The sequence below is a fragment of the Caretta caretta genome, chromosome 1 (assembly GCF_965140235.1).
Source record: "Caretta caretta isolate rCarCar2 chromosome 1, rCarCar1.hap1, whole genome shotgun sequence".
Lineage (NCBI taxonomy): Eukaryota > Metazoa > Chordata > Testudines > Cheloniidae > Caretta > Caretta caretta.
The window spans coordinates 118,587,414-118,611,265 of record NC_134206.1 but is presented as its reverse complement, the minus strand read 5'-3'; the positions used below and the strand labels follow the sequence as shown (position 1 = coordinate 118,611,265).

At 42.8% G+C, this 23,852-nt stretch overlaps 2 protein-coding genes across 5 annotated transcripts in view; one reads left to right on the top strand and one right to left on the bottom strand.

Annotated features, from left to right (window-relative positions):
• The first annotated feature begins 1,496 nt into the window (after positions 1-1,496).
• On the top strand, positions 1,497-8,225 carry RPL31 (ribosomal protein L31). Its single transcript, XM_048857730.2, has 5 exons — positions 1,497-1,582; positions 2,389-2,495; positions 3,566-3,691; positions 7,575-7,687; positions 8,154-8,225. The coding sequence occupies exons 2-5, from the start codon at positions 2,389-2,391 to the stop codon at positions 8,183-8,185; spliced, it is 378 nt and encodes a 125-aa protein (XP_048713687.1). The 5' UTR covers positions 1,497-1,582; the 3' UTR covers positions 8,186-8,225.
• Positions 8,226-8,810: 585 nt separating this feature from the next.
• The window catches only part of TBC1D8 (TBC1 domain family member 8), a 73,715-nt gene continuing 58,673 nt past the window's right edge, over positions 8,811-23,852 (bottom strand). For all 4 annotated transcript variants that reach the window (XM_075130459.1, XM_075130466.1, XM_048857687.2 and 1 more), the window contains 10 exons: positions 23,029-23,146; positions 15,411-15,696; positions 14,720-14,849; positions 14,362-14,460; positions 13,958-14,026; positions 12,766-13,006; positions 11,547-11,612; positions 10,775-10,864; positions 10,506-10,606; positions 8,811-9,746 (listed from right to left, as the gene is read on the bottom strand). In XM_075130459.1, the coding sequence (XP_074986560.1) occupies positions 9,291-9,746; positions 10,506-10,606; positions 10,775-10,864; positions 11,547-11,612; positions 12,766-13,006; positions 13,958-14,026; positions 14,362-14,460; positions 14,720-14,849; positions 15,411-15,696; positions 23,029-23,146 (1,656 nt within the window). In that variant the 3' untranslated portion in view covers positions 8,811-9,290. The remainder of the gene's footprint in view (positions 9,747-10,505; positions 10,607-10,774; positions 10,865-11,546; positions 11,613-12,765; positions 13,007-13,957; positions 14,027-14,361; positions 14,461-14,719; positions 14,850-15,410; positions 15,697-23,028; positions 23,147-23,852) is intronic.

Sequence of the window (23,852 nt, the reverse complement as noted above, 5' to 3'; positions counted from 1 at the left end):
ATGCTCCCTTCCTTCTTTGACTCCAGATCAACTGTGCTGATGGGCTGATGAAGTCTTTCCACTTTCTGTCTTGACCCAGCTTCACGGCTTAATTCATCGTTAATCATTTTTTGTTTTGTTTGTCACAGTGTCTATCCAACGCATCCTTAGTCTTTCATCACAATTGTCTTCTTTAAATCTTCTGTAACAGCGTTATTTCTTGGCCTAGCCATTTTCTTATCACATCTTATTTTTTTAATTTGCTGTAGTCTTAACCATAGGTGCTGGAACGAGGGGTGCTGCCACACCCTCTGCCTAGAAGTGGTTTCCGTTACATACAGGGTTTACAATTTGGTTCAGTGGCTCTCAGCACCCCCAGTATAAAAATTGTTCCAGCACCCCAGTCTTAAAACTCCCAATATTCCCCTCAACCACTTCATTTCTGCAGTCAATAATCTTATGTTTGACTGAAGCCTATAACCAGGGGCAAAAACCAGTAGTTTACAGGAGGAAACAATAAACTTGCCATGCTTGATTTCCACTTAACTGTTATACAGGAATATGATACTCATAAGAATAGATTGAGGGCCACTGTCCATCCTTTCTCAAATGCTATTGGTTTCACTTCTACATACCCCAGCCCCATTTTGAATTGTAACATGCTATGCCAATTTACTCCTTTAGGGCTCTGTCCCACTGTATTGGGTTATTACTGAAAGAATGCGACACTACACTGGGCTATTATTATTGTTGGGTCATCATGCTGAGCTGTTTTATTGTTTTAGAGTTGTAGAGCTGATATTAGACAGCACTCAGGCTGTGCTATGTTCACTATAGGACAGTGATGCTGTGTTGGGCTTATTACTGCGGGTTGATTTATTGCTCACAGCTAGGCTGAGGTAAGCTATAGTCTCTAACAGACAGCTGTACTATTCTCAGAGTGCTGCAGTGCAGTGTTGTTATTGTAGGGCTGCTGAGCAAGTGAACTGGGTTATTGTAGAGTTACTGGGGCTCGGCACTGGGTTATTGTAGGGTTGCTGGATTAGGACACTGGATTGCTATTGAAGGATTGCTGGACCACGAGTTGCACCAACTCCCCACATTTTTTTTGAAAGTCTCATGGAGATTTTCTTAAAGCTCCTAAGGCCGCACTCGGCAGACGCAGGAGAAGCTCCGCTCCCACTGCCACAAAAGTCCGTTTCTGGCTCTCGTTGGAAACGCCCCCAGCGCCCCCCAGGCGCAGCCCCCGGGACATGGACCCAGCGCCCATTAACCACCCCCCGCCCGGGTTTTAAACCAGCCCCGGGTTGCACGGGGCGCTCGCGGGCGGGGCTGTTATTGCCGGGTTGCTCAGCAACTCCCGCGCTTCGGCCTTCCAGGCAAGCAGGCCCCGATCCTGCGCCCCCCCCCCCGGCGGCCTCCCATTGCCCGCAACGGGGCAGCCTCAGAGCCGCCGGGCGCCACCTGCCGCCTCTTCAGGCCACGCAGGCGCAGTCCCGCCTGTCCCCCAACCCGGAAGTGCTCCTCGCTTCCCCCCGCCCCCTCCGGTTTGGTTCGTCCCACAGTCCCCCGCGCCTTCCTTTCCGACCTGTGCCCGGGCAGGGTGAGTGGCTCGCTGCGGGGTCCGCCCGCCCATCCGCCGCCATCCGCCTCGCCGGGTCCCGCCGCGCCCCGGGCCCCGCCCGGCCCGAGTGGCGAGGGGACCCCGCGCCCGGGGCACCGGGTATTGCCGGCCCAGGGGGCGGGATACGCGCCCGGGGCCCGGGCTAGGAGAGGGGCCTGGGCTGGGGGCGGGGTTATGAGCACGGGGCGAGAGGGGCTGTGGGCACGGGGGCCCGCACGGGGCTGGGACCCAGGCCTTGTATAGGGCGGATGGGAGAGGTGCGGGTGCTTGTTTAGCAGCAGGCGGCACCTCTAGGGCTAGGGTTTGCCCCAGGTTTTGAGGGCCCCGAAAGCTGGAGCCAAGCTTGGGTCTGTGCTTTCGGGGTGTCATGGGAGCGTATGGGGGAGAGGGGTCAGCAAACTGAGGCGTGGTGCAGCACCTTGCTGTAGGGCCTGGGGAGGGGGGACTGTAACACTGAAGCTGCATGTTTTGAAACCTGCAAGGCTAGTGCTCTGTCAGTGGTGGATTAAGCTGAAATGACAGGTTTCAGAGTAGCAGCCGTGTTAGTCTGTATCCGCAAAAAGAACAGGAGTACTTGTGGCACCTTAGAGACTAACCAATTTATCTGCGCTTATGCTCTAATAAATTTGTTAGTCTCTAAGGTGCCACAAGTACTCCTGTTCTTTAAGCTGAAATAGACTTCTGATTGTGGAAACCCTAATGTGTGAGGGGGAAAGGGTTAGAGATGACTTGATGGAAAGGCCCACATGGAATTAGACGTGTCCTTGATTTTCAATGTTGAACAGATGGCTCCAGCAAAGAAAGGTGGAGAAAAGAAGAAGGGGAGATCTGCCATCAATGAGGTGGTGACTAGGGAATATACCATCAACATTCACAAACGGATCCATGGAGTGTGAGTGGCTTTTTTCATGCCCAATAAAGTTGATCTTACTTTACCTGCTTAAGTTGGCTGGTGTTTGGAAATGGTTACAGTAAGCTTTCTAACTGTTGGAAGTGGATGATTGTCATCAAAGATGCTGGCTTCAGCGTGATGGGGTATATTAGGCCTCAGTTCTGCACCTGCATGTAGACCTTAGTTGCAACATCAAGGCCTGAGTGATTATGGTTTCTGGCAAATACAGTTATCAGGATGTTATTCTCACTTTACATTATTTTTTCTAGGTTTGGCACACTGCTGTTGAGTTTATAGAGAGTGAAGACTTGTACAGGAACTCTGTCATTTCACTTGGGAGCTGGCTGTGGATGTATAGTTATATTCAAGTGGGAGAGACTTTTTAACTTGGGTTTAGTTTTATAAATTTTAAGGAGCCAATAATAGGAAAGTATTGGCTAGATGAGAGAAGTTTTTCTACTAAGTGGAAGATAATTGATAAATGTCATTACTTTTATACAGAAGTGGGGAGGGGGACATGCACTGTTTTTTTCCTCTGGTGATTCAATCAGTTCCCTTTGTTGTTTTCGCTTTCTGATTCTATAAATCTATTTAGTTTTTTGAGGCTGCTTTTTTTCTCTCACTACCAGGAGGTACTTGGTCTGAAATACTGTTTGTGTCTCCCTCTTGTTTAGTCTTCCTGCCATCTTGCTCCTAACTTTTCTTCCCCCACTAGCATTAGATGTTAATCTGTCAGCAACATACAAATAGTGCTCTGAGCTGTGCTACTTTAGTTTAAAAATCTCATCCAAGGGACAACTTGAAATAAGCCCTTGGAGCCAGTTAGTACAACAAGCTTGTTGTAGTGAAATTTTATTGAAATTGTATGTACACTGCACATCTGTATCTATTTAGAAATAACTCTGATGCAGTTGTTGCAACAACAATAAGGTTAGGATAGCCCAACAAAACCTTTTGGCTTTATATGCCTATGGAATGACAGTCTGGCTAGATCCATGGCAAGTTTCCAGTGCTGGGGATATTTATTAAAGATTAGCTAAATACTAATTTACCGTTTTTTCTGTTCTCAGGGGATTCAAGAAACGTGCCCCCCGTGCTCTCAAGGAGATCCGTAAATTTGCAATGAAGGAGATGGGTACTCCTGATGTACGCATTGACACCAGATTGAACAAAGCGGTCTGGGCCAAAGGGATAAGGTACGTCCCAGGGGCTCTAATCGTGAGTGGGGGGGAAGAATTTCACAAACACACACGTGAGAGAATCTCTAAGTATCTCTTCCACTCACCAGTATTTGCTTTTTGCATGCAGATGTTTCCTTTCTGGTATTATAAGTGATTGGGTGAGGTCTTGGGCTTAGGACCCACATCCACAAAGGGATTTAGCTTCTTGGGAAATTACTGGAAGTCACAAACCCTGAGTAAGTCCTGGTCTACACTGGGGATGGGGATCGATCTAAGATACGCAACTTCAGCTACGAGAATAGCGTAGCTGAAGTCGACGTATCTTAGATCAGCTTAGAATCACTTACTTCGCGTCCTTGCAGCGCAGGATCGACGGCTACTGCTCCCCCATCGATTCCGCCTCTTGCAGTGGTGGAGTTCCGGAGTCGACGGCAGAGCGATCGGGGATCGATTTATCGCGTCTACACTAGACAAGATAAATCGATCCCCAATAGATCGATCACTACCCGCCGATGCAGCGGGTAGTGTAGACATGGCCTTAGGCACCTAGACAATGAATGGGATCTACACAAACTAGTACACTAGGCGGGGAGTCGCCTAAACTAGCCAAGGGGAGATGCCTACCAGAGGGCTGTGTTGAAAGCCCTGCCCTTCTCATGGATAGATCTGGTCTGCAGAGGTGGTTCCTCCCACTGTTTGTGAAATGCAGCTGGGAACCCCCTCTTCACATGGGGGGAGGAGGGGGAGAAATTAGGCCTCCTTTATAATCTTCGGCCAGGTAGCTAGATAGCCAGATTTGGGAGACACCAGTTCAGTTCCTCCTTTTTCTGCTGAGAGAGGATTTGAAAAGAGGTTCCCCACTTCTCAGGTGAGTGTCCTAACCAGTGGACTTGTGATATTCTAATGTAGGGCTGCCTCAATAACTCTTGAAGTCATTCTACTTTGTAATTAAGTAGGGCCAAATGACTCTATCAGGGTGGATTGATTTAAATAATTGATAGTGTTTTGTATTTGTACTCTTCAGTTATCTTCCTAAAGAAAAGGTGATTCTCATTGGTTGGTAACCATTACATTTTGTTGACTTGCAACTATTTTTAGTCTTTATAGTCTTTAGTGCTTCTTTTTGCTAACTGGGAGGAACTACTACATCTACACCCATGTATTTAAGCAGCTATAGAGTAGAGCCTCAGAATTACGAACTCCTCAGGAATGGAGGTTGTTCATAATTCTGAACAAAAACATGGTTATTCTTTCAAAAGTTTACAACTGAATATTGGCTTAATACAGCTTTGAATCTTTACTATGCAGAAGAAAAATGCTGCTTTTAACTATCTTAATTGAAATGAAACAATAACAGAAACAGTTTCCTTACTTGTCAGATCTTTTTTTGAACTTTCCCTTTATTTTTATTAGTTTACATATAACACTGTACTGGATTTTTTTTGTTTTTTTTTGGTCTTTACTGCTGCCTGATTGCATACTTCTGATTCCAAATGGGACGTGTGGTCAGCTAGTCAGTTTGTAACTCTGATGTTCTACTGTATAGCTTAAATTACACTTATTCAGATTCTTAATTTTACTTTGTTAGAAAATGATTAATGCATTTATTTACTAGATTTTTTTTACTTGTGATTTGTCAAGTTCTTTGGATTGAAATTAAAATTCAAATAAATGCAAAAAAAATTGTATTTTTTATATAAAATTACATTAAATGTGGTGCATATGTAAGAGTAAAGTTTAGCAAAACAGAGACTGACCTATTTATTAAACAAAGGAATTATCTGTAGTTAATTAATTGAATTGATTATTTCTGGTCACTCTCTCATACCCAGTTTTTATTAACAGATTGGAAGAGGAAAACAAACTTTCCTGCTTTTTCAACTCCCAATCAGTTACTTAATTTTTAATGAACTAGTCATGGAACTGAACTAGTTCAGTAAACAGATGAAGAAAATATTCTCTCTGAAGTGCTAAACTTGCTTTTTGACAGCAGTAGATGCAAACTCTTGTTCCAGGTGCTTAGTTTGGTGGTTGGTTTTTTTTTTTTTAAACTTGGTAGCAAATATATACCATTTAATATTTTTTTTAGTATTTACACAATTGAGTAGAATACGTTTAGGCCTTAACATAGGTTATAAATTTAATTTTAGACAGATTTTTAAAAATAAACTTGTTTTTAATTAGTTTTTTTTATCATCCTTATGCTCGAAGGTAGGGCACTCATCTGAGAAGTGGGAAACCCCTGCTCATCAGGGCTTGGAGGGAATTGAACTGGGGTCTCCCACACCCGAGCCCAGTACTTGTGTCACTGGGCTTAAGGTTATAAGGAAGGCTTCCTCCCCACCTGGTCATTTTGTGTGGAATTAGGTGTGCTCAGAGCACACCTACTAAATAAAGACCCTGCAGGCAAGACCTGCCTATCTTCACCTGGTTTGAGAACCATGCTGGGGTGTAGGTGTCAGACAGGCACCCAGATCCCTATGCTAGTGTGCACAGCACTATGGTGGTGGGAGAGCTTCTCCTGCCAACATAACTTATGCTGCTCCTGGGGGGGGGAAAGGGGGGGAATGTCAATGGGAGAGCTCTCCCCCGGCGGCATAGAGCATCTTCACCGTACGTGTCGCTGCAGCACTCAGTGTAGACATGGCTTAAGAGTCTTCTCTGCAGCCTTGGGGAGGAAACTGGTAGAAAAGAGGGGCAGAGGACACTAAACACATCAGTCTGTTCGTGAACTCATATCTCTTCCTCTGCAGAATCAGATTCTCCTGGCAGTGGGGTTTCAAAATCTTGAATTCTGTACACTGGGCAGTAGCTATGTAGGTTCTCCTCAAAAAGAGTTTGGACAGATCATTTTGTGTCTCCCTTTCTCAACTGTTACATACTAAAAATGACAAAACATAAGCTATACAGGGATCCTAGCCTGGGACTAGCTTTGAAGGACTAGTGTAAGTCTTAATACAGTTAATGTCTCACAGGCCACTTAGGCTTCAAATGTTTTATCCCTTTGTTACATGTGGCATGTTCAGATACCCTCTTTTCAAAAAACCATGTTCTGCTACCATCAGATGATGACCATAAGTATCTGGATAAAACTTGCAAACACACATGAGTTCAGCTGTTGATTCTCAGGCAGTTAGAAAACAGTGCTTTATGCTCTGTCTAGGATGAGACTTCAAGCATCTACTTCTTAGAATATGCGCAACATGCTGCAGGTGGCATGTGACCAGGAAGAATTTATTAACATCTAATTGTCTGCCCTGTATTTCTGTTAGTCACGTGGGAGACATTTAGCTAGCCAACAGTAATGGTGCTTGTTCCTCACAGCAGACTGATCTGTCCTTATTTCCAAATGTCTCCCATTTTTATAGTCCCACTGTTTGCTTCTTGGGAGAGCCCTGGCTTATGAAATGTGCTCTTAGCTCAGGGGTGGGAAAACTTTTTGGCCTGAGGGCCACATTGGGGTTGCAAAACTGTATGGAGGGCTGTGCCTGTCCCCGTCCCCTGACAGACCCCCCGCCGATGCCATGCTGCCCCACAGGAGCGCTGGCAGCAGGGGAGGAGCCGGGGAGCTCAAGGGCCGGGCAGGATGGTCCTGAGGACCGTAGTTTGCTCACCTTTGTCTTAGCTGCACTCAAGTACAGAATTGGCAGTGACAGTGTAAACACCCCAGATCTGTAAGGGCTATAGGCCACTTCTTTTAGTTATTTTCTTGGCTGAAACATCCAGGAACTCATTTTACATATCAGGTGTGATAAGACTCACTTTGTTTAAGGGTGCTCTGCTACCTGTATATCACTGAAACTCAGATTGTCGGTCTTAAATTCTACAGTGAGACTAAAATTGCATTCATGCAAATTGTATTGAAAATGAAACTACATAAACTTGTGTAATATTTTAGGAATGTTCCCTACCGCATCCGTGTACGTTTATCCAGAAAACGCAATGAGGATGAAGATTCACCCAACAAACTCTACACGCTGGTTACCTATGTACCAGTCACCACTTTCAAAAGTGAGTGTTCATACTCTTCTCCATCACATGTTTTCTGAGCAAGGCCGTTGGTAAAGACAAGCCTACTAAGCTTCTGCTGCAATAGAGACTCTTCCAGCTATCTGTGGACATTGTTAGCTAGCTAAGTTCTTGTCAAAGAGCTTCACTCTTAAATTTCTGCTGGGGGGGCGAGGGCGGCTTCTCTTGCCCAGCAGTTACCTCTGCTGCTCTCAGACCCACACAAACAGAAGTCTAAAGTTGAAACTGAATAATTTTGGGATTTTAATCTTAAATGTTGTGTGTCACTAGTAGGGCAAAAAAAATTCATAAATGAGAGTTAATTTGTACCTTGATGGTGGCAGTCTATCTTGTGGTTAACTGCTAATTATGGCTTTGAGTAAATCTCCTTAAGTGCATCTAAGATTTAAAGTAGACTATCTTGGTCACTGGTACATTAATACAACTTAATTTGTTTTTTTTTTTGCAGGTCTACAGACAGTCAATGTAGATGAAAACTAAACTGATTTTCAGGACAATAAAGTTATAAAAATGACACTTATTCTGACTAAGATACCTTATTGAACAGTGTGTCTTTTAATGCTCAAAGAACTACAGCATATCCAAATCAGCAGTTGGTGGCTAAGCATCTGAAATTTCTGCTTGCTTTATTAGGATGTTATTTTTATCACCCTTCTGCTCTAAAGGTGTTTTTAAAAGATACTGTTTACAAAGACCATGAGGACAGCCAAGGAAATTCACAGCAAAAAGATTTCCCCCCCAACCTGTAGTTAACCTGCTGTAGGAAGTTGAGACCTGTATCCTCTAAAACATCTCGTTCTTGCCCGTCAGAGGCAAGATACTAAATTACATAGACCTCAGGTTCAATGCTCTGTGGCAATTTGTAAAAACAGTGTACACAATTACTGGTTGTAGTGGCTAAGGGTACTTTTTTTTTTTAATTAGGTCTCGTCTGTTCACTGAGGCTTTCAGAAAAACGAAGAGTAACTTGTGCAATATGGGCTACAAACCCCCCCACTTTGAAAAGTACTCTTTACAGAGGAGGGTTAGAGGGAGTGTCCTGCACATACCTCATGAGGTATTCCTGAGTTGAAGAGTTGATACAGTACCCCTACTTCAAGTAAAGTCCAGTACAAAAAGATTTAATTGAAAAGTGCATGTTTTCACAGAACATCAGAAGCAGTCCATGTACACTTAGCAAGACATACAAATCTGAATACAATCAAAAATATTAAAATAGTTTCAATTACCAGCATTGAAACCAGTCTTCAGGATTAGTGCAAAGAAAAAACAAAACCCAAACCACCACATAAACTGCAGACAGTAGCTGAGAAGGGTTTTCCCCAATTAAAAAAACCAAGCTCTGTAACAAAACTCCTGGAGCCAGCTTCTGCTCTCCCACTATGTAATGGGTCTGCAGTGTCTTCACAGTGCAGACAGATGTTTCCTTTTACATTCAAAACAAGATCATCATAAATCAGTGGCACAAACTACACACCCCTTTAGCTTTTAAAGCTCTCAAACTGAAGAGCAAACAAAACGCCTTTCTTTGCAACATGTAGCTTTGGTGTAACTTCAGTGCAGTCAGTTTCAGGAAAATTTGCTACTATGTATTTAGTTTCATGTGTTCAGCTAGTGACTGCTCACTCATTCCATTTGGTTTGAGACAGTATTGATTTAGCTTTGCGTTCTCCAGTTTTGGTTTCAGTTCTAAAGGCTTTTCAAAGAAATTTACTAGTGACTGTTCAGTCAAGAGTGATGCTAAAATTTGTTCAAAGGAGATAGTCCAGTTCCCTTCAGTCCCAGGTAAAGATTGAGTCTCTGTAGGAGTAGTCTTCACAGTGTCAGTAAAAACAGTATCCTGGTCTGAGGCAGGGGCCTCAGCCTGTGTCTCCTCAGTAAATTCATCTGATCCACTTCCCAAGCTGCTGCTTCTTTGACCCACTTCTCCAATCTGAAGTAATAAAGTGGTCACAGTGGCAATGGCTTGATATAAAGAGTTTTCCTCTGGATCTTCATGAAACATGCTGTACAAGGTTTTGCAGAACTGGATGAATTCCCTCTAATAGGCAAGGGGAAATTATTGTAACAGGTCAAATTATTGATCGCACCATGTGACGGACACGGTACAATAGCTGTAAAAGTTTGGGCAGTAAGCATAAGGTGACGACAGGATTTTAGAGTACCATACAGAAGCATCCTCACTTGTGAGCTCTTGCTACAAATTTAAGACATTTAGTGGTTTGATAAAATGCCAAAAAAAAAAGTTACAAGGATGTACTCTGGCAGTTAGTAATACTTTCCTAATTTAAAGTGCCAAAGACTGGATTTCAAACAAGCCACGTGTGTCTGTGTGAGTGAGAGGGTATGTGTGTGGGAATCTGGGGAGGGAGATTAGGATTTCATGGGAATGGGGTAACATCTTCAGTCAACCCTGAAACTGACAGTGCATTAAGCACAACACAGGCGATCTAGGATCTGCATTTAGCTGCTTGTTGGTTTCGGCCTGTAGAAAACGTAGATATGGCTTGGACCTAGCTATTTGAGAAATTACCTCTTTCCCAGTACTACATTAGTGTATTTGCAGCCAGTGGAGGTACATGGGCTCTCAATTTACAAGAGAGACCGTTGCTGGTGGGGTGGTCAAGGGCCCCTACCCTTTTGGATTAGCTTCACCTGGTCCAAAGTAGTTCAAATTTTGGATCTAGTACACGGAGTAATTTTAGATTTGTTTGTGGTACCTGTCATTAGAAGGAGCTGCAGAGTTGTGCTCACACATTTTAAAAAGGTATTTTAAAATTACATCCTCAATATATAATACCTGGCTCATTTTTGGCATTGTTTTTTCAGTTTTCGTATCCTTCTCTTTGGCTAAATCTTTAAGCATCTGCTTCAGTTGCTTCTGGTAATCTACTGTATCACCTTCGGTGGGGAAAAAACACAAGCATTAGTTTTAATTCCATTGCAACAAATTCAAAAGCCAGAAACTGGAGAGGAGAAAAAACTTGACCCATAAAGAACTTAGACCTGGACAGCTCTATTATGTACATAATTATACGAACATAATTTTATAAATTTGACAGCACATACCATTTGTTTTTCCAAATACCAGTGGCCTCGAAGTAGACAATAAAGGATTCTTTAGTGGTGACTGACTGTCTCTCTCATTTTCTGTGAGAGCTACCCAAAAAAATGAAACAGACCGAGATCGTTAGTGATACTTGACCTGGTGCATTGATAACTAAGAGCTTTATCGCATTTTAATCCCCTGAGCTCAGGAAGAAAACTAGCATTTATGCTAAAGCTGATATTTGCAGGTGATGGTTATTTAAACATTGCCTAGTTATGTCAGACTTTATGCTTGTGTTAAAACAAGCAGCTTATTGTAGTGGAGTAGCAGGAAATGTTGCCACAAGTAACACGTTAAAAAAAGCTTCACACACGCTGTATAAAATATCACTCAAACTCTAGTCACCTAATCACATGTTAGACGGAGACTGTATCTCTGCAAGGTCAAACCAGTAGTGTATGCACAAATCTTTTCAATAAAAATAGAGTACCAACCCCTTAGAACTACCTCCTGTATGGAAAAAGGCCCGGAATCGATTGCAAGACATCTCAGAGTACAGCAGCTGTAAGCCACCTTGTTTATAGGAATACATCCACAAGTTTCAAAATTAAGCTACGAAGAGCTTTGACTGGAATTTTAAAAAATTGTAACTAACTAGCACCAGTAGAGAGCACATCCTCTCCTCTGAGCGAAGCCATGTCCATTCATTCAGCAACTTCTACTTCCCAAAGCGTCTACTTATGGGGACTGGGAGAGGAAGGAAGGATGATCTTTTCCTTTCAAATTTCTTACCAGGAGGGATGTGCAGCCTGTATAACAGGTTTATCTTTTCATTCATTTCTCCATTGTACATAACATCTACAAGAGGAAAATAAACAGTGCACCAGAACATTTACTTCCACAGTTTAAAATAATCAGCTCTTTAAGCACAACAGAATGTTCAGATGTACATGCAGCCAGTGTATTAAAATGAAATATTTAAGCTGTGCCTGACCAGCAAGTAACCAGCTAGGTTGGTCTTGTGCATAGCCCAACTGTTACTAACCATGAAACACATCTAATTTAGAAATATTTGGGGGCCACCATTTACTTCTTAATACTTCCCATACACCACCACTACCATCTTGTAGGATAAGCAGAGCAGTGAGGGCTCCCCTATTTTATTTAAATAACCAATGCAGACAAGGTACTGTTTAATTTACTCAAAACATACTGTGAAGGGTTTTTTAAACTAGTCACATCCGCTGACATTAAGAGTGATACAGTGACGCAGCTCCGTATCAAAAATCAGTTCTAGACATTAAGTGAGGAGATCTATGTTTGAATACTGGATTTGGCATCTCGCTACAGGTAAGGCAGTTTCAACTTTGGCAAGATATGGAGGTGCACAGCCTCATGCCATTCAGACACTAACTGCATCTCAGGAATACCCTAGCAAAGGAATCTAGTTCACTCCAGGTTGGGTTACAATTTTGGCATTCCAAGCACAGCCTGTGTACACGGAAAGAGGGGGTAGGCAGGAGGTTGCTGTGTAAGAGAAAAATAAGGCCCCCAAAGCTAGACCTAGGTGGGCTGAGATTCTCTACTGTTCTGCCCTTTAGTTACATAAAGGCTAAATGGATTATGAATCACAAAAGATACAAGGCAGCTCTCTCAACTGGGGAAAAAAACTAACATGAGAAAAGCGGATTTCTTAATCTCCAAATAGAAAAGAATGTTTAGACAATTTTACACCTGGTATGACTTCAAACATCTTTTCCTAGCAAAAATTAAACTTCCGGTGATTGAGAACTGTGAAGCATTTTAATATGATTTTTCAATCAGGTCCTTAGAATTCTGATTACTTCAAAGTGAAATCAGTACAGAAGAGAGATTAGCTAAACTGTACTCAAGAAAAAGATGTCCTTCTCTTACTTTGGCACACTAACTGAAGCCAGACCACCCTGCATCCCATCCCATCCCGCCACCAGCCCAGCCCAGGTGCCAGTTGGATTGTCACAAAGGTAGCTACCTAAACAGCTAGCAAATCCTTTGAATTCGATGAGATGGTCCATATTTTCATCCAGAAGTCGGAATGTTCTTTCAGCTAAAATTTGAGTGTGTTCCCCACATGTCCATGGTGAGACAAGTTTATAAAGGTTAGTGAACTGCTGAGAGTCTATTCTGTACTGCTCAGCATAAGGCCGATTTGGGTCATGTCGCAGAATTACAGGTCTCATCCCTTGCCAGTAGCAGCTCATTAGATGTTCTCTCTAAAAGGAATCAGAAGCCGAAGAAAAGAAAGCATTATTACATAAACTATTAAGAATAGTAGTTGATACAGACTTAAATATTTTTTAAAGGTATGCTGGAACGGTTAACCTCTTTTTGTAGGTGTGATGATACCAAGACAATTCCTAAGAAAAAACCACTGTTCAAGTCTCAAATCAGACAAGTTGTCTCATGATTTCCAACGGGTAATTAGTAGGTAATATTTTCAAAACTAGTAAGAGTTTTACAATATTTTCTCCCAATTACCTACTAGTTATTGCTGTAAGGTAAACAATACACAGACAAAGAGTCAGGTAAATATCACATCATTACTAAAAAAAAAAAGAACGATTTCAAAGAGAATAACACAAAACCAGGAAATTAAATTAGGAACAAGACAATTAAATAAGTTATTTATAAAATAAAATTGTCAAAGCTCAGAAAAAATTGTAAGTGAATGGAAAGGACTCCAGGTTAATTGTTTACTGAGAGGACCGGCCTCTAAAGAACATTAAGACGAAGAAAGTGAAGGGTTTTTTTGGTACTTAAGTTTTTTGCTGCTCAGCACAGAGACCAGAGGTTGCAGAGCTGTGCATTATTAAACCTGTGTGCAGACAGAAGTTGCTAGAGTACAACAGAACCTGATTTCATGCAGTCCTTTTTGTACTAAAGGTTAGAAGTGTCATGAGGTCCCTGAGACCCAATCCGAGCCCCACTGTCTTAAATGGTCATTAAATTTGCTCTCTATAATCTAGCTGAACAGCCACCTGAAGGGAGAAAAACAGCAAGGTAAGCATCTTATCCAAATGAGCACACCACTACTATTACAGTAATTCCCTCTTCCTGCAGTTCTTCACTGAAGCTCCAGTGTGAGCCCAAACCATGATCTGCAAACTAAACCCATAACACTGGAGTTTTCTGTCTTCATCCCTCTACTTTCCAGACATACCCACCTTAAACAAGTCATATAGTTCCTCTAAATCTTCAGGAAGAATTGAAACATCTGGGATGACAACTCTGAGCTTAAAGGGAAAGAAGGGAAAAGCACAGTGGTGAATACTAGCACTGGTATAAATGGCATGGTCAAGAAATGTGCCCTCCCACATTGTGCTCGACACAATTAAAAAAGGACAGCCAAGAACTGGAACATTTATGGTTCCATATTTCTTCCAGTCCCCCCTTTAAATCTACCTTAGGGACATTATGAATACAAGTGCAAAAAAGCACGGAGGCTAAAAAACATCAGATAACAGATCACCCTTAACTCACGCTATGGTGCCTTTTTAAATTTAAAGCAGCTTAATTAGAGTAATAGTAGTTTTAAAAAACCCCCGAAGTGCTAGAAAATTATACTCACCACATTTTGTTTGGTTGTATCCTCATGGCTTTGTAGAACACGAATCCGGTGTTTATAGCGCATATGCTCTATATGTTCCACAGAGTGGTCTCCGAATTTCTAGAATATAGGAATAGATTTTTTTAACTTTTCTGAAAATGTAAAAAGTGTGTAGTATTATTAGTCCCAAAAAAATGAGAGCGTTTTAATATATTTAGTCTCTAGTTTATCAACCTAACTAGGTATTTATACCATGCCCATCATTGTGGTATCTGAGCCCCTTATCGAGGGGCTGAATTACCAGAGGGTTATGCTATGGAAACTCACACCTTTATTTCAGTATCACAGAAAATCCAGGAGATATCAAGTTTTATTTTACCTCATAGGAATCACGGATTAGGTCAGCTATTTCAGTCACTGGACAGGGCTCCTGATCATCACTGAAAAAAGCATGGTGATTGCCGATTGGAGGTAGAGGGCTTTCCTCATTTTTAACGTGATCTAAAAACCTAAAGGGAACAAAGCAATATAAACACAGACTACTTCACTGTGTTTGCTGTGAGCAGAATAAGAAGTAAGCATGGTCTTCTGGCTCAAACTTAATGGAAATACACAGGTTTTTATGCTACTAAGCTTTTCAGAATGCCTTGACTATTACTCACACTATAACTGTGATCTAGCCAATAACTAAAGGCAGACACCCCCCCCCCCCCGCCCCAAGGAAAAACGTTTCTGTCTCCACAAAGTCTGGGACAAGAAGCTCCTCGCTTGAAGGAAGAAGCTAAGAGCAGCAGTAAACAGTACACATTGACGCAGTCCCCTGCTTCGCTCAGTATTGCCAGGAAATTTCATAGGACTTCTATTAGCCAAATTTCCTAAAACTTTTGTTGAGATCAGGCACTGATGGGACAGCAGCAACAAGCCGAACTTGAGTTAGACGCTGCTGCATATGCCTATCCTATATTCTTTTCTTACTATTGATACCGTAGCCACATTCCTTTGTATTAGTTTTAAAGCAGAGCAAGTACTGAAAGTACTGTATAATTTGAAGTTCAGACAGAGGAGGATACCTGCTAAGAATCATCAAGGCATGCCCATCATCCTTGCTGTTACATAGTTCTGCTGCATTGGCTTCAAGAATAGCCAAGCCCAACTGGAAAATGGCTTTGATTCCATCGTAGAAGAAGCAGTCTACGACATTCACAGCACTTTCTAGGGGCATGATGCTGAGGAACAGGGTAAGGAACCATGAAAGGGAAATGGAAGCCAAGGTGGACAGATCTTTCATGTGTTCAGACAGTTCTGGAAGTCGCTCCTTTATAAGCTCTTCGAATACTGATTGGTCTACCTGAGCACCTGTAAGTCACAATGAAACTATAGGGTTAGCTGAGGCGAAAGGATTTGTTTAGATCTACAGTTAACTGCAACTCAACAGCTGCCAAATCAACAGAATGAAATCTGAACCACCAAGATGTGTACGCACCTGAAATGAGTAACCATATTATCCTACAGTGATAAACCTCGTCCCCCACCATTGTGTCACGTCTATACTACTTATTGTAAGTTCTTTTGCACAAGGCTTGTGTCATTTTCTGTTAAGTGCATGGCATCCTTTTGGGTGCTATAAAATAATAGCAGCAGCAGCAGCTATTTCATATGGACAATTTCCTACCTAAGTGCTAGCAAGAACAGTTTGAAAAGTGGATTACTGTTCAACTTGGGATTTATGCAATAAAAGCAAAGCAAAAAAACCCTTCCTTCCGGTGTATATAGTTCAGCACTCAACACACAAACCAACTGCAAACAAATGAGCAGAGGAGCAGCTGCACTGGAGTGGAAAATAAAAAGCTGCTCTTCAAGGAAGTATTTATTTGGTAAAAAGTAGGGTATTTATAAAAAAATAAAAAGGAGTACTTGTGGCACCTTAGAGACTAACCAATTTATTTGAGCATAAGCTTTCGTGAGCTACAGCCCACTGCATCCGATGAAGTGAGCTGTAGCTCACGAAAGCTTATGCTCAAATAAATTGGTTAGTCTCTAAGGTGCCACAAGTACTCCTTTTCTTTTTGCAAATACAGACTAACACGGCTGTTACTCTGAAACCTATAAAAAAATAGTAATTTCTTAGCATTCCCGGATGTAAGTTTTCCTTGGTGCCTTAAAGACCATCTTTCTAAGTGGAGCACATTCAGGCCCTGATCCTGCAATCTTATCTACTAGCCCACACCCCTGTGCCCATGAATAGCTTCACTGGAGTCCATGTGACTTAACATGTGTAAAGAATCAATAGTAGCAAATCAGATATGCGAGATCAGGGCCTTGGATTAAAGATGTTCACTGTATACAAAAAGGAGTTCTCTTTGCCAGTCATTTTCTGTATCCCCTCTACAGTTATTTCACGCAACCCATGTTTCTTCTCCCAGCCCAGATTCTCCTCTCCTTATCAGAAAGTTCTGCTTGCTATGAAATTCCTGGGTTAAAAATCAAATTATACGAATCTCCATGATACATCACTCAAAACATCTATTGCCCAAACGCAGAGCACATCCTGTATCACCTGTGACAGGAAGCCCAAAGCTTCAGCTTTCAAACCCAAATCCCAAAGCACTGGATACAGCAATTTTGTTTTTTAGGACTTTCTACATCAAGTCATAAGAAGGCACCCTAGTAGAGATGGGGAGTATGCAAATTATGCTACCATGGGAGATGGCCAGATCCAACCCTGATCCCAAGACGATTATAATAATTTGAATGCTAAGACCTCTTGAGAAACAAGACAGACACAATCCCCACCTCGCAGCGCATGCCATCTAATTCAGACCACAAACAGACAAAAAGGATAAGGGACAAGAGAGGAAGGGAACAGGTGACAATAAGATCACATGATTACTCAGCAAAACATGGGCTCCACTTGACAGTTCCATTAAGTTTGTGTGTGTTTAACCTAACTCTCTCAGGCAAGGAGGCAGAGTGGATTTTTAGGAAGGATCTCAATGAGAAGGCAGAGGTAGCTTGGCAAACAGGGGTAGAGAAGGCATTTTGTGCCTGAGACACAGCATGGAGGATAGATATCAGATTTGTGAAGTCAGAAGTTTAATATTATACATTCATGAAGTGCTGTACATTTTAGAAAAGGCCATGTTATTAGAAATGTTTAAATTGTGGCAGTGGCCCACCATGTCTATCTAAGGTACTTTTATGGCCCCCATAACAGTAGTATCTGAGCACCTTTAATGTATTTACCCATACAACACCCCATGAGGGAGGGAAGTGCTATTATCCCCATTTTACATATGGGAAACTGAGGCACAGAGGGGCAAAGTGACTTGCCCAAGATCATACAGGAAGGCTGTGGCAGAGCCAGGAACTGAACCCAGGTCCTCACTGTGCTAAAGCACGGTACAAACAGAAGATGAAAGCCAAAGACAAGACATAACAAGTAGAGAAGACCAACAAGTCATGGTGGGAGATGAGGGAGAAAAGGTAACCAAAAAATGATAGGATACACCCAATTCTTAATCAACCAGGAGCACTGTTCACAGCTTGCCACCTGCCTAGCCATTACTGGGGTTACACTTGCCTGTAAGCAACCCAGAAGAGGTGAGTTTGGAGGAAGTACTCGGAGGAGGAGGTGGCTGTGGCTCCGAGGCTTTTCCCACTTGAAAAGGGTGGCATGAAGAAAAGTGCTTGGAGCAGACTCAGGTGATCAAGGCTGCCATCAGTGGAGGAGGGAGAGGCCCTCACAATAAAGGTAAAAGATCAGGTACACAAGGTAGGGCTAATTTCTGAAAGTAAGAGCAAGAAGTCTCTCTGGTGCTGTCAGGGAGGGAGAGCTAGAGGAGGGAGTTAAGGGCTGTGTGTGGCACAGTCAGTGCAATGATTTTAGCAGCTGGATTTTGAGTGGACGTGTTACTGTCACATGCCAAAGAGGGGATGTGAGGTTTTGGGTGTCAAGGTCAGAAAGAAAGAGATTACAGAATTTATGTGGCAAAATGATCCAAGCTTGGACAAGAATTTTGGCAGCGTGGGCAGAGTGGAAAGTCTAGATCTTGGAAACGTTGTACAGGAAGAAGCAATAACATTTAGACAAGGCCTGGATATGACAGTCAGAAGAGAGGGCCAAGTGAAAGATGAAGCCAAGATTACAAAATTGAGCAACAGGAAGAATAACACTGTTATCTGACCTATGGGGGTGGGGCGGAGGGAGATCAGGAATTCCCCTTTGGTCATGTTAAGGGTTAGGGCACATCTTCCATGCAGAGTGAACTCGGGCTATTGGCACCTAGGTCTGAGCAGCCAGGTTTTTCATAGATTCCAAGGCCAGAAGGGACCATTGTGATCATCTAGTCTGACCTCTTGCATTACACAGGCCATAGAACTTCCCACAATAATTCCTAGAGCAGAGCTTTTAGGAAAAAACATCCAATCTTGATTTTAAAATTGTCAGTGATGGAGAATCCTTCATGACCCTTGGTAAACTGTTCCAATGGTTAATTACTTTCACTGTTAAAAATGTATACCTTATTTCCAGTATGAATTTGTCTAGCTTCAACTTGCAGCCATTGGATCATATTATACCTTTCTCTGCTAGCCTGACAAGCCCGATTTGTTCCCCATGCAGATACTTATAGACTGTAATCAAGTCACCCCTTAACCTTCTCTTTGTTAAGCTAAACAGATGGAGCTCTGAGTCTATTGTTACCAGATATGTGTTCTAATCCTTTAATCATTCTTGTGGCTCTTCACTGAACCATCTCCAATTTATCAACATCCTTCTTGAATTGTGGCCACCAGAACTGGATACAATATTGTGGCGGTCCCATCAGTGCCAAATACCAAGGTAAAATAACTTGTCTACTCCTGCTTGAGATTCATCTCTTTATGCATCCCAGAGTTGTGTTAGCTCTTTTGGTCACAGTGTCATATTAGGAGTTAATTACCCACCACAACCCCCAAATCTTTTTCAGAGTCACTACTTCCCAGGATAGAGTCCCCCATCCTGTAAGTATAGCCTACATTCTTTGTTCCAAGATGTATATATTTAGCTATATTAAAGTGCATATTGTTTGCTTGTGTCCAGTTTACCAAGTGATCCAGATTGCTCTGTATCAGCGAGCTGTCTCTTCACTACTTGCCACTACCCAATTTTTGTGTAATCTACAAACTTTATCAGTGATGATTTTATGTTTCCTTCCAGGTCGTTGATAAAGATGTTAAACAGAGTAGGGCCAAGAGCCAGTCCCTGTTGAACCTCACTGGAAACACACCCACTTAATGATGATTCCCTGTTTACAAATACATTTAGAGACCTATCAGTTTGCCAGTTTTTAATCCATTTTATGTGTGCTATGTTAATTTTATATCATTCTAGTTTTTAATCAAAATGTGCATTACCAAATCAAATGCCTTACAGAACCCTAAGTATATTACATCAACATTATTACTTTTATCAACCAATCTTATCAAAAAAGATATCAAGTTAATTTGATGGGATCTATTTTCCATAAACCCATGTTGATTTGCATTAATTACTTTACCCTCCTTTAGTTCTTTATTAATCGAGTCCTGTATCAGCCACTCTATTATCTTGCCTAGGATTGATGTCAGGCTGACAGGCCTATAATTACCGGGTTCATCCTGTTTGCCATTTTTAAAAATTGGCATAACATTAGCTTTCTTCCAGCCTTCTGTAACTTCCCCAACGCTCCAAGACTTTTTGAAAATCAACATTAATGGTCCAGCGAGCTCCTCACCCTGCTCTTTTAAAAAACTCTTGGATGCAAGTTATCTGGACTTGCTGATTTAAAAATGTCTAACTAGTAAATTCTGTTTAACATCCCTCAGAGATGCTAGTGAAATGGAAAGGGTATTATCACCATATGATGAGACCAGATCATCTGTTTTCCCCCAAATACAAAACAAAAATATTTATTGAACATTTCTGTGTTTTCTGCATTATTACTGATAATTCTACCATTTCCCTCTAGTAATGGACTAATAGCATTTTCAGAATTCTTTTTATTCCTAATATATTTTAGAAAACTCCTAACTCAGGTGTGACCAGCCACCCTGCAAACCCATACCCCCCAAGAGGGTCCACTCAGCTGCACCCACACTGGTGCTGCTCTCACTAGGGTGAGACATTATGACTTCTAAGAACATGTCACAGGGTTCTTAGTGCTGCAGTAAATGAGCTACAATTCTTTCCCAGTGAATTGTGGGAGAACTTGTCTGTCCTTCTGGGCACACAGGAAGAACTGTGGGAAGGCACTGGAGGACTATCATCACTCAAGTGGTTTAGCCTATGTCCACAGTGCAAAGTGGGCAGGAAATCAGCCTGAGTGTAAGCAGCACTTGAGTTTTAGCCTAGAGCCCAGGATGGCCCAGCTAGCTTGGATGTAAAGCACCACTACGCTTAGGTAACAGAGTTTTGCATGGACAGGAATCAAATTAGGGAAATCATCTGAGTAAAAGCTCAAGTTAACTCTGCAGTGAAGACAAGCCCTTAGTTCAGGGGTGGGCAAACTTTATGGCCCGAGGGCCACATCAGGGTGTGAAACTGTATGGCGGGCCGGGTAGGGAAGGCTGTGCCCCCTAAACAGTCTATCCGACCCCTCCCACTTCCCGCCCTGACTGCTCCGCTCAGAACCCCCCCGACCCATCCAACCCTCTCCCCGCTCCTTGTCCCCTGACAGCCCCCTTCTGTAACCCCTGCCCCCAACCACCCCCCGGGACCCGACCCCCTATATAACCCTCCCTGCTCCCTGTCCCCTGACTGCCCCGATCCCTATCCACACCCCTCCCCCCAACAGGCCCTCTGTTACCCCACCCCCTATCCAATCCCTCCTGTTCCTCCCCCCTCCCCTCCGAATCTCTGCCCTATCCAACCACTCCCTGTCCCCTGACTGCCCCCCCGGGACCCTCTGTCCCATATCCAACCCCCCTGGCCCCAGCCTCCTTACCATGCCGCTCAGAGCAGCATGTCTGGAGCCGTGCTGCCCGGCCAGAGCCAGATGCTCTGCCCTGCAGGAGTGCGCAGCTCCACCGTCCAGAGTGCTGCCCGAACGGCAGCATCACTATGGGGGAGAGGGAACAGCGAGGGAGAGGCTGGGGACTAGCCTCCCCAGCCAGGAGCTCAGGGGCCAGGCAGGATGGTCCCATGGGCCGGATGTGGCCCGCGGGCCATAGTTTGCCCACCTCTGCCTTAGTTGACGGCTGGAGGGCCACAAGGAGCTATCAGAAAGACAGGCTGAGATTTTAGTTTGGATGGAAGGAGGCAAATCTAGAGTTGAGAGGCAGACCTGCAGGTCATCAGCATCAAAATGGTAGTGAAAGCCATGTTCGCAGTTGAGGAGCAGGTTCTGACTGATGGGACACAACGGTGCCTAATCACCAGCTGAGAATGAAACACTTTGCCACTGTGTAGGTGGTATCAACTACCACACCATTAACCTTTCTGCTAGCTGACCCTAGAGCAATACTCCTCTCACTTAAACTAAATGCCTGCACTTATCCCTATTCAGTGACCAGGGGATACAAGCACTAAGGCTAGCAGTAAAGACAGAAAAATGAATAAAACTCAACATAAAGCAAATAGCTTCAATTTAAAAAACAGTTTGTGAAGGACAAGCAAGTGCAAACAACGGAATTTTTTTTTTTTTTTAACAGTACATGCCTAAGGTTAGTGTATAAAACGGGTCATTGCATCTGCAGCCAAGCACTGTGCATGTAGTTACACCTTTTCACACAAGCAACTTAAATGCACATTTCTGAAAGTTTGACCTACTGTGTCTTAAAGGTACCTTCGCTGTAGAACAAGCAGACACATCCGGCATGGCACACTGTAGAGCACAAGATGCATAAAGGGTGGAAGTTACCATTTCCCAACTTTGCTTCTCCCACCACTGGATACTCTGAAGCCCAAGAAACACGGGGTTGAGATCAGCTCTTTCTCCAGGGTAATTTTAGACACAATCCTATATTCCTCCAGCACCCTGATATCACAGGCATGTCAGATACGAGATAATTACCACAACATATCCTTACATATGCCATCCATACAGCTGGGGGAAACATCCCAATAACACTCAATACTTTACAGTAACACAGATTAGCAAGTAGCTAGCCTGTTTTTAATTAAAAGTGTGCAAGGTTTAACACTTGCGGTATAAATGGACCATCTCCCTGATCAGCAAAAGAAAATGACTGCAAAGCCGAGATGTACTTCTGTAATTTTTTTTTACTAATCTTGAAATATTTCAGACAGACTCAGTGAAACCTGTAATGAGCAAACAGCAATTACACAAATATGAATGGTTTCAGAGTAACAGCCGTGTTAGTCTGTATTCGCAAAAAGAAAAGGAGTACTTGTGGCACCTTAGAGACTAACCAATTTATTTGAGCATAAGCTTTTGTGAGCTACATCCGGATGCCCGATGAAGTGAGCTGTAGCTCACGAAAGCTTATGCTCAAATAAACTGGTTAGTCTCTAAGGTGCCACAAGTACTCCTTTTCTTTTTTTACAAATATGAATGGTGCTCTCACATACCAATTCACACACGGTATTCTGCACAGCTGTAAACAAAATCCGAATTGGAAGGTTTTTCTCGTCCTGGTGCCTTGCAGTATTTCACTCCCTCATTCTCAGTGTAATATTTCAGTGAAAGAGGGGGAGAGAGACAAGCTTACCTATCACTCGGTGATTAAAGTAATCTGGCAGCATCCTCTCACACACAGCAACCAGCAGCCAAAAAGCTTCCTCCTCTTTGGCATACAACAACAACACAGAGGTCAAAATATTCATAGACTGTTATGAAGTCAAAGAAGAAAATGGGATGTATTAGCTGCAGAACCACCCCTTTCTCCAACAACAGGGCTGCTTTAAAAAACAACAATAAAACTTTTCAGATAAAACATTAATTAATTGGCAGGAGAAATGCCTTTCACCCCCAGGGCTCCCACAGTCTGACAGCTTACCACAGAACACTGCTCTCTTTACTGTGGAGATATTAATTTTGAGGGAGAGAAGGGGAGAGACTAATTATATTATTGCAATCCAGCTAAGAATTTAAGCCATAGGGGGATTTGAAAGTTCATACATGCCACTCTTCATATGGGGCAACATGAACCAACTATGCAAAACACAGCATTATATTTGTCAAGACGCAAAATGGGCATCCGTGTCATAACATGGGGTTTTTTGCCTCTGTAGAGGTGTCTGCATGGAAGATAAGGGAGCTGGCTCATGGATCTAGAACTACACTACTCCCCTGGTCAGAACTCATGAGGGGAGGCGGAGACATTATTAGAGCCAATAGGTTGCAATTACACTGCACTGGTGCTATGTACTTGCCACCAGTCTGGGAAGAGGAGGATTTCAGCTTACCAAATCCCCGCACAGGGTCCCCTATGTGAAGCTCATCTTCGTAGGATGGTTTACTTTGCTCACTGGCTGAGCACTGCATGAGATAACTTGCACTCAGCACTAACAACAGTAGTGGGAACTTATTTTT

Coding starts and splice junctions, on each gene's coding strand:
- RPL31 (XM_048857730.2), top strand. CDS start 2,389: ATGGCTCCAGCAAAGAAAGGTGGAGAAAAGAAGAAGGGGAGATCTGCC. Junction 2,496..3,565: donor CACAAACGGATCCATGGAGT/GTGAGTGGCTTT, acceptor TTCTGTTCTCAG/GGGATTCAAGAAACGTGCCC. Junction 3,692..7,574: donor GTCTGGGCCAAAGGGATAAG/GTACGTCCCAGG, acceptor GTAATATTTTAG/GAATGTTCCCTACCGCATCC.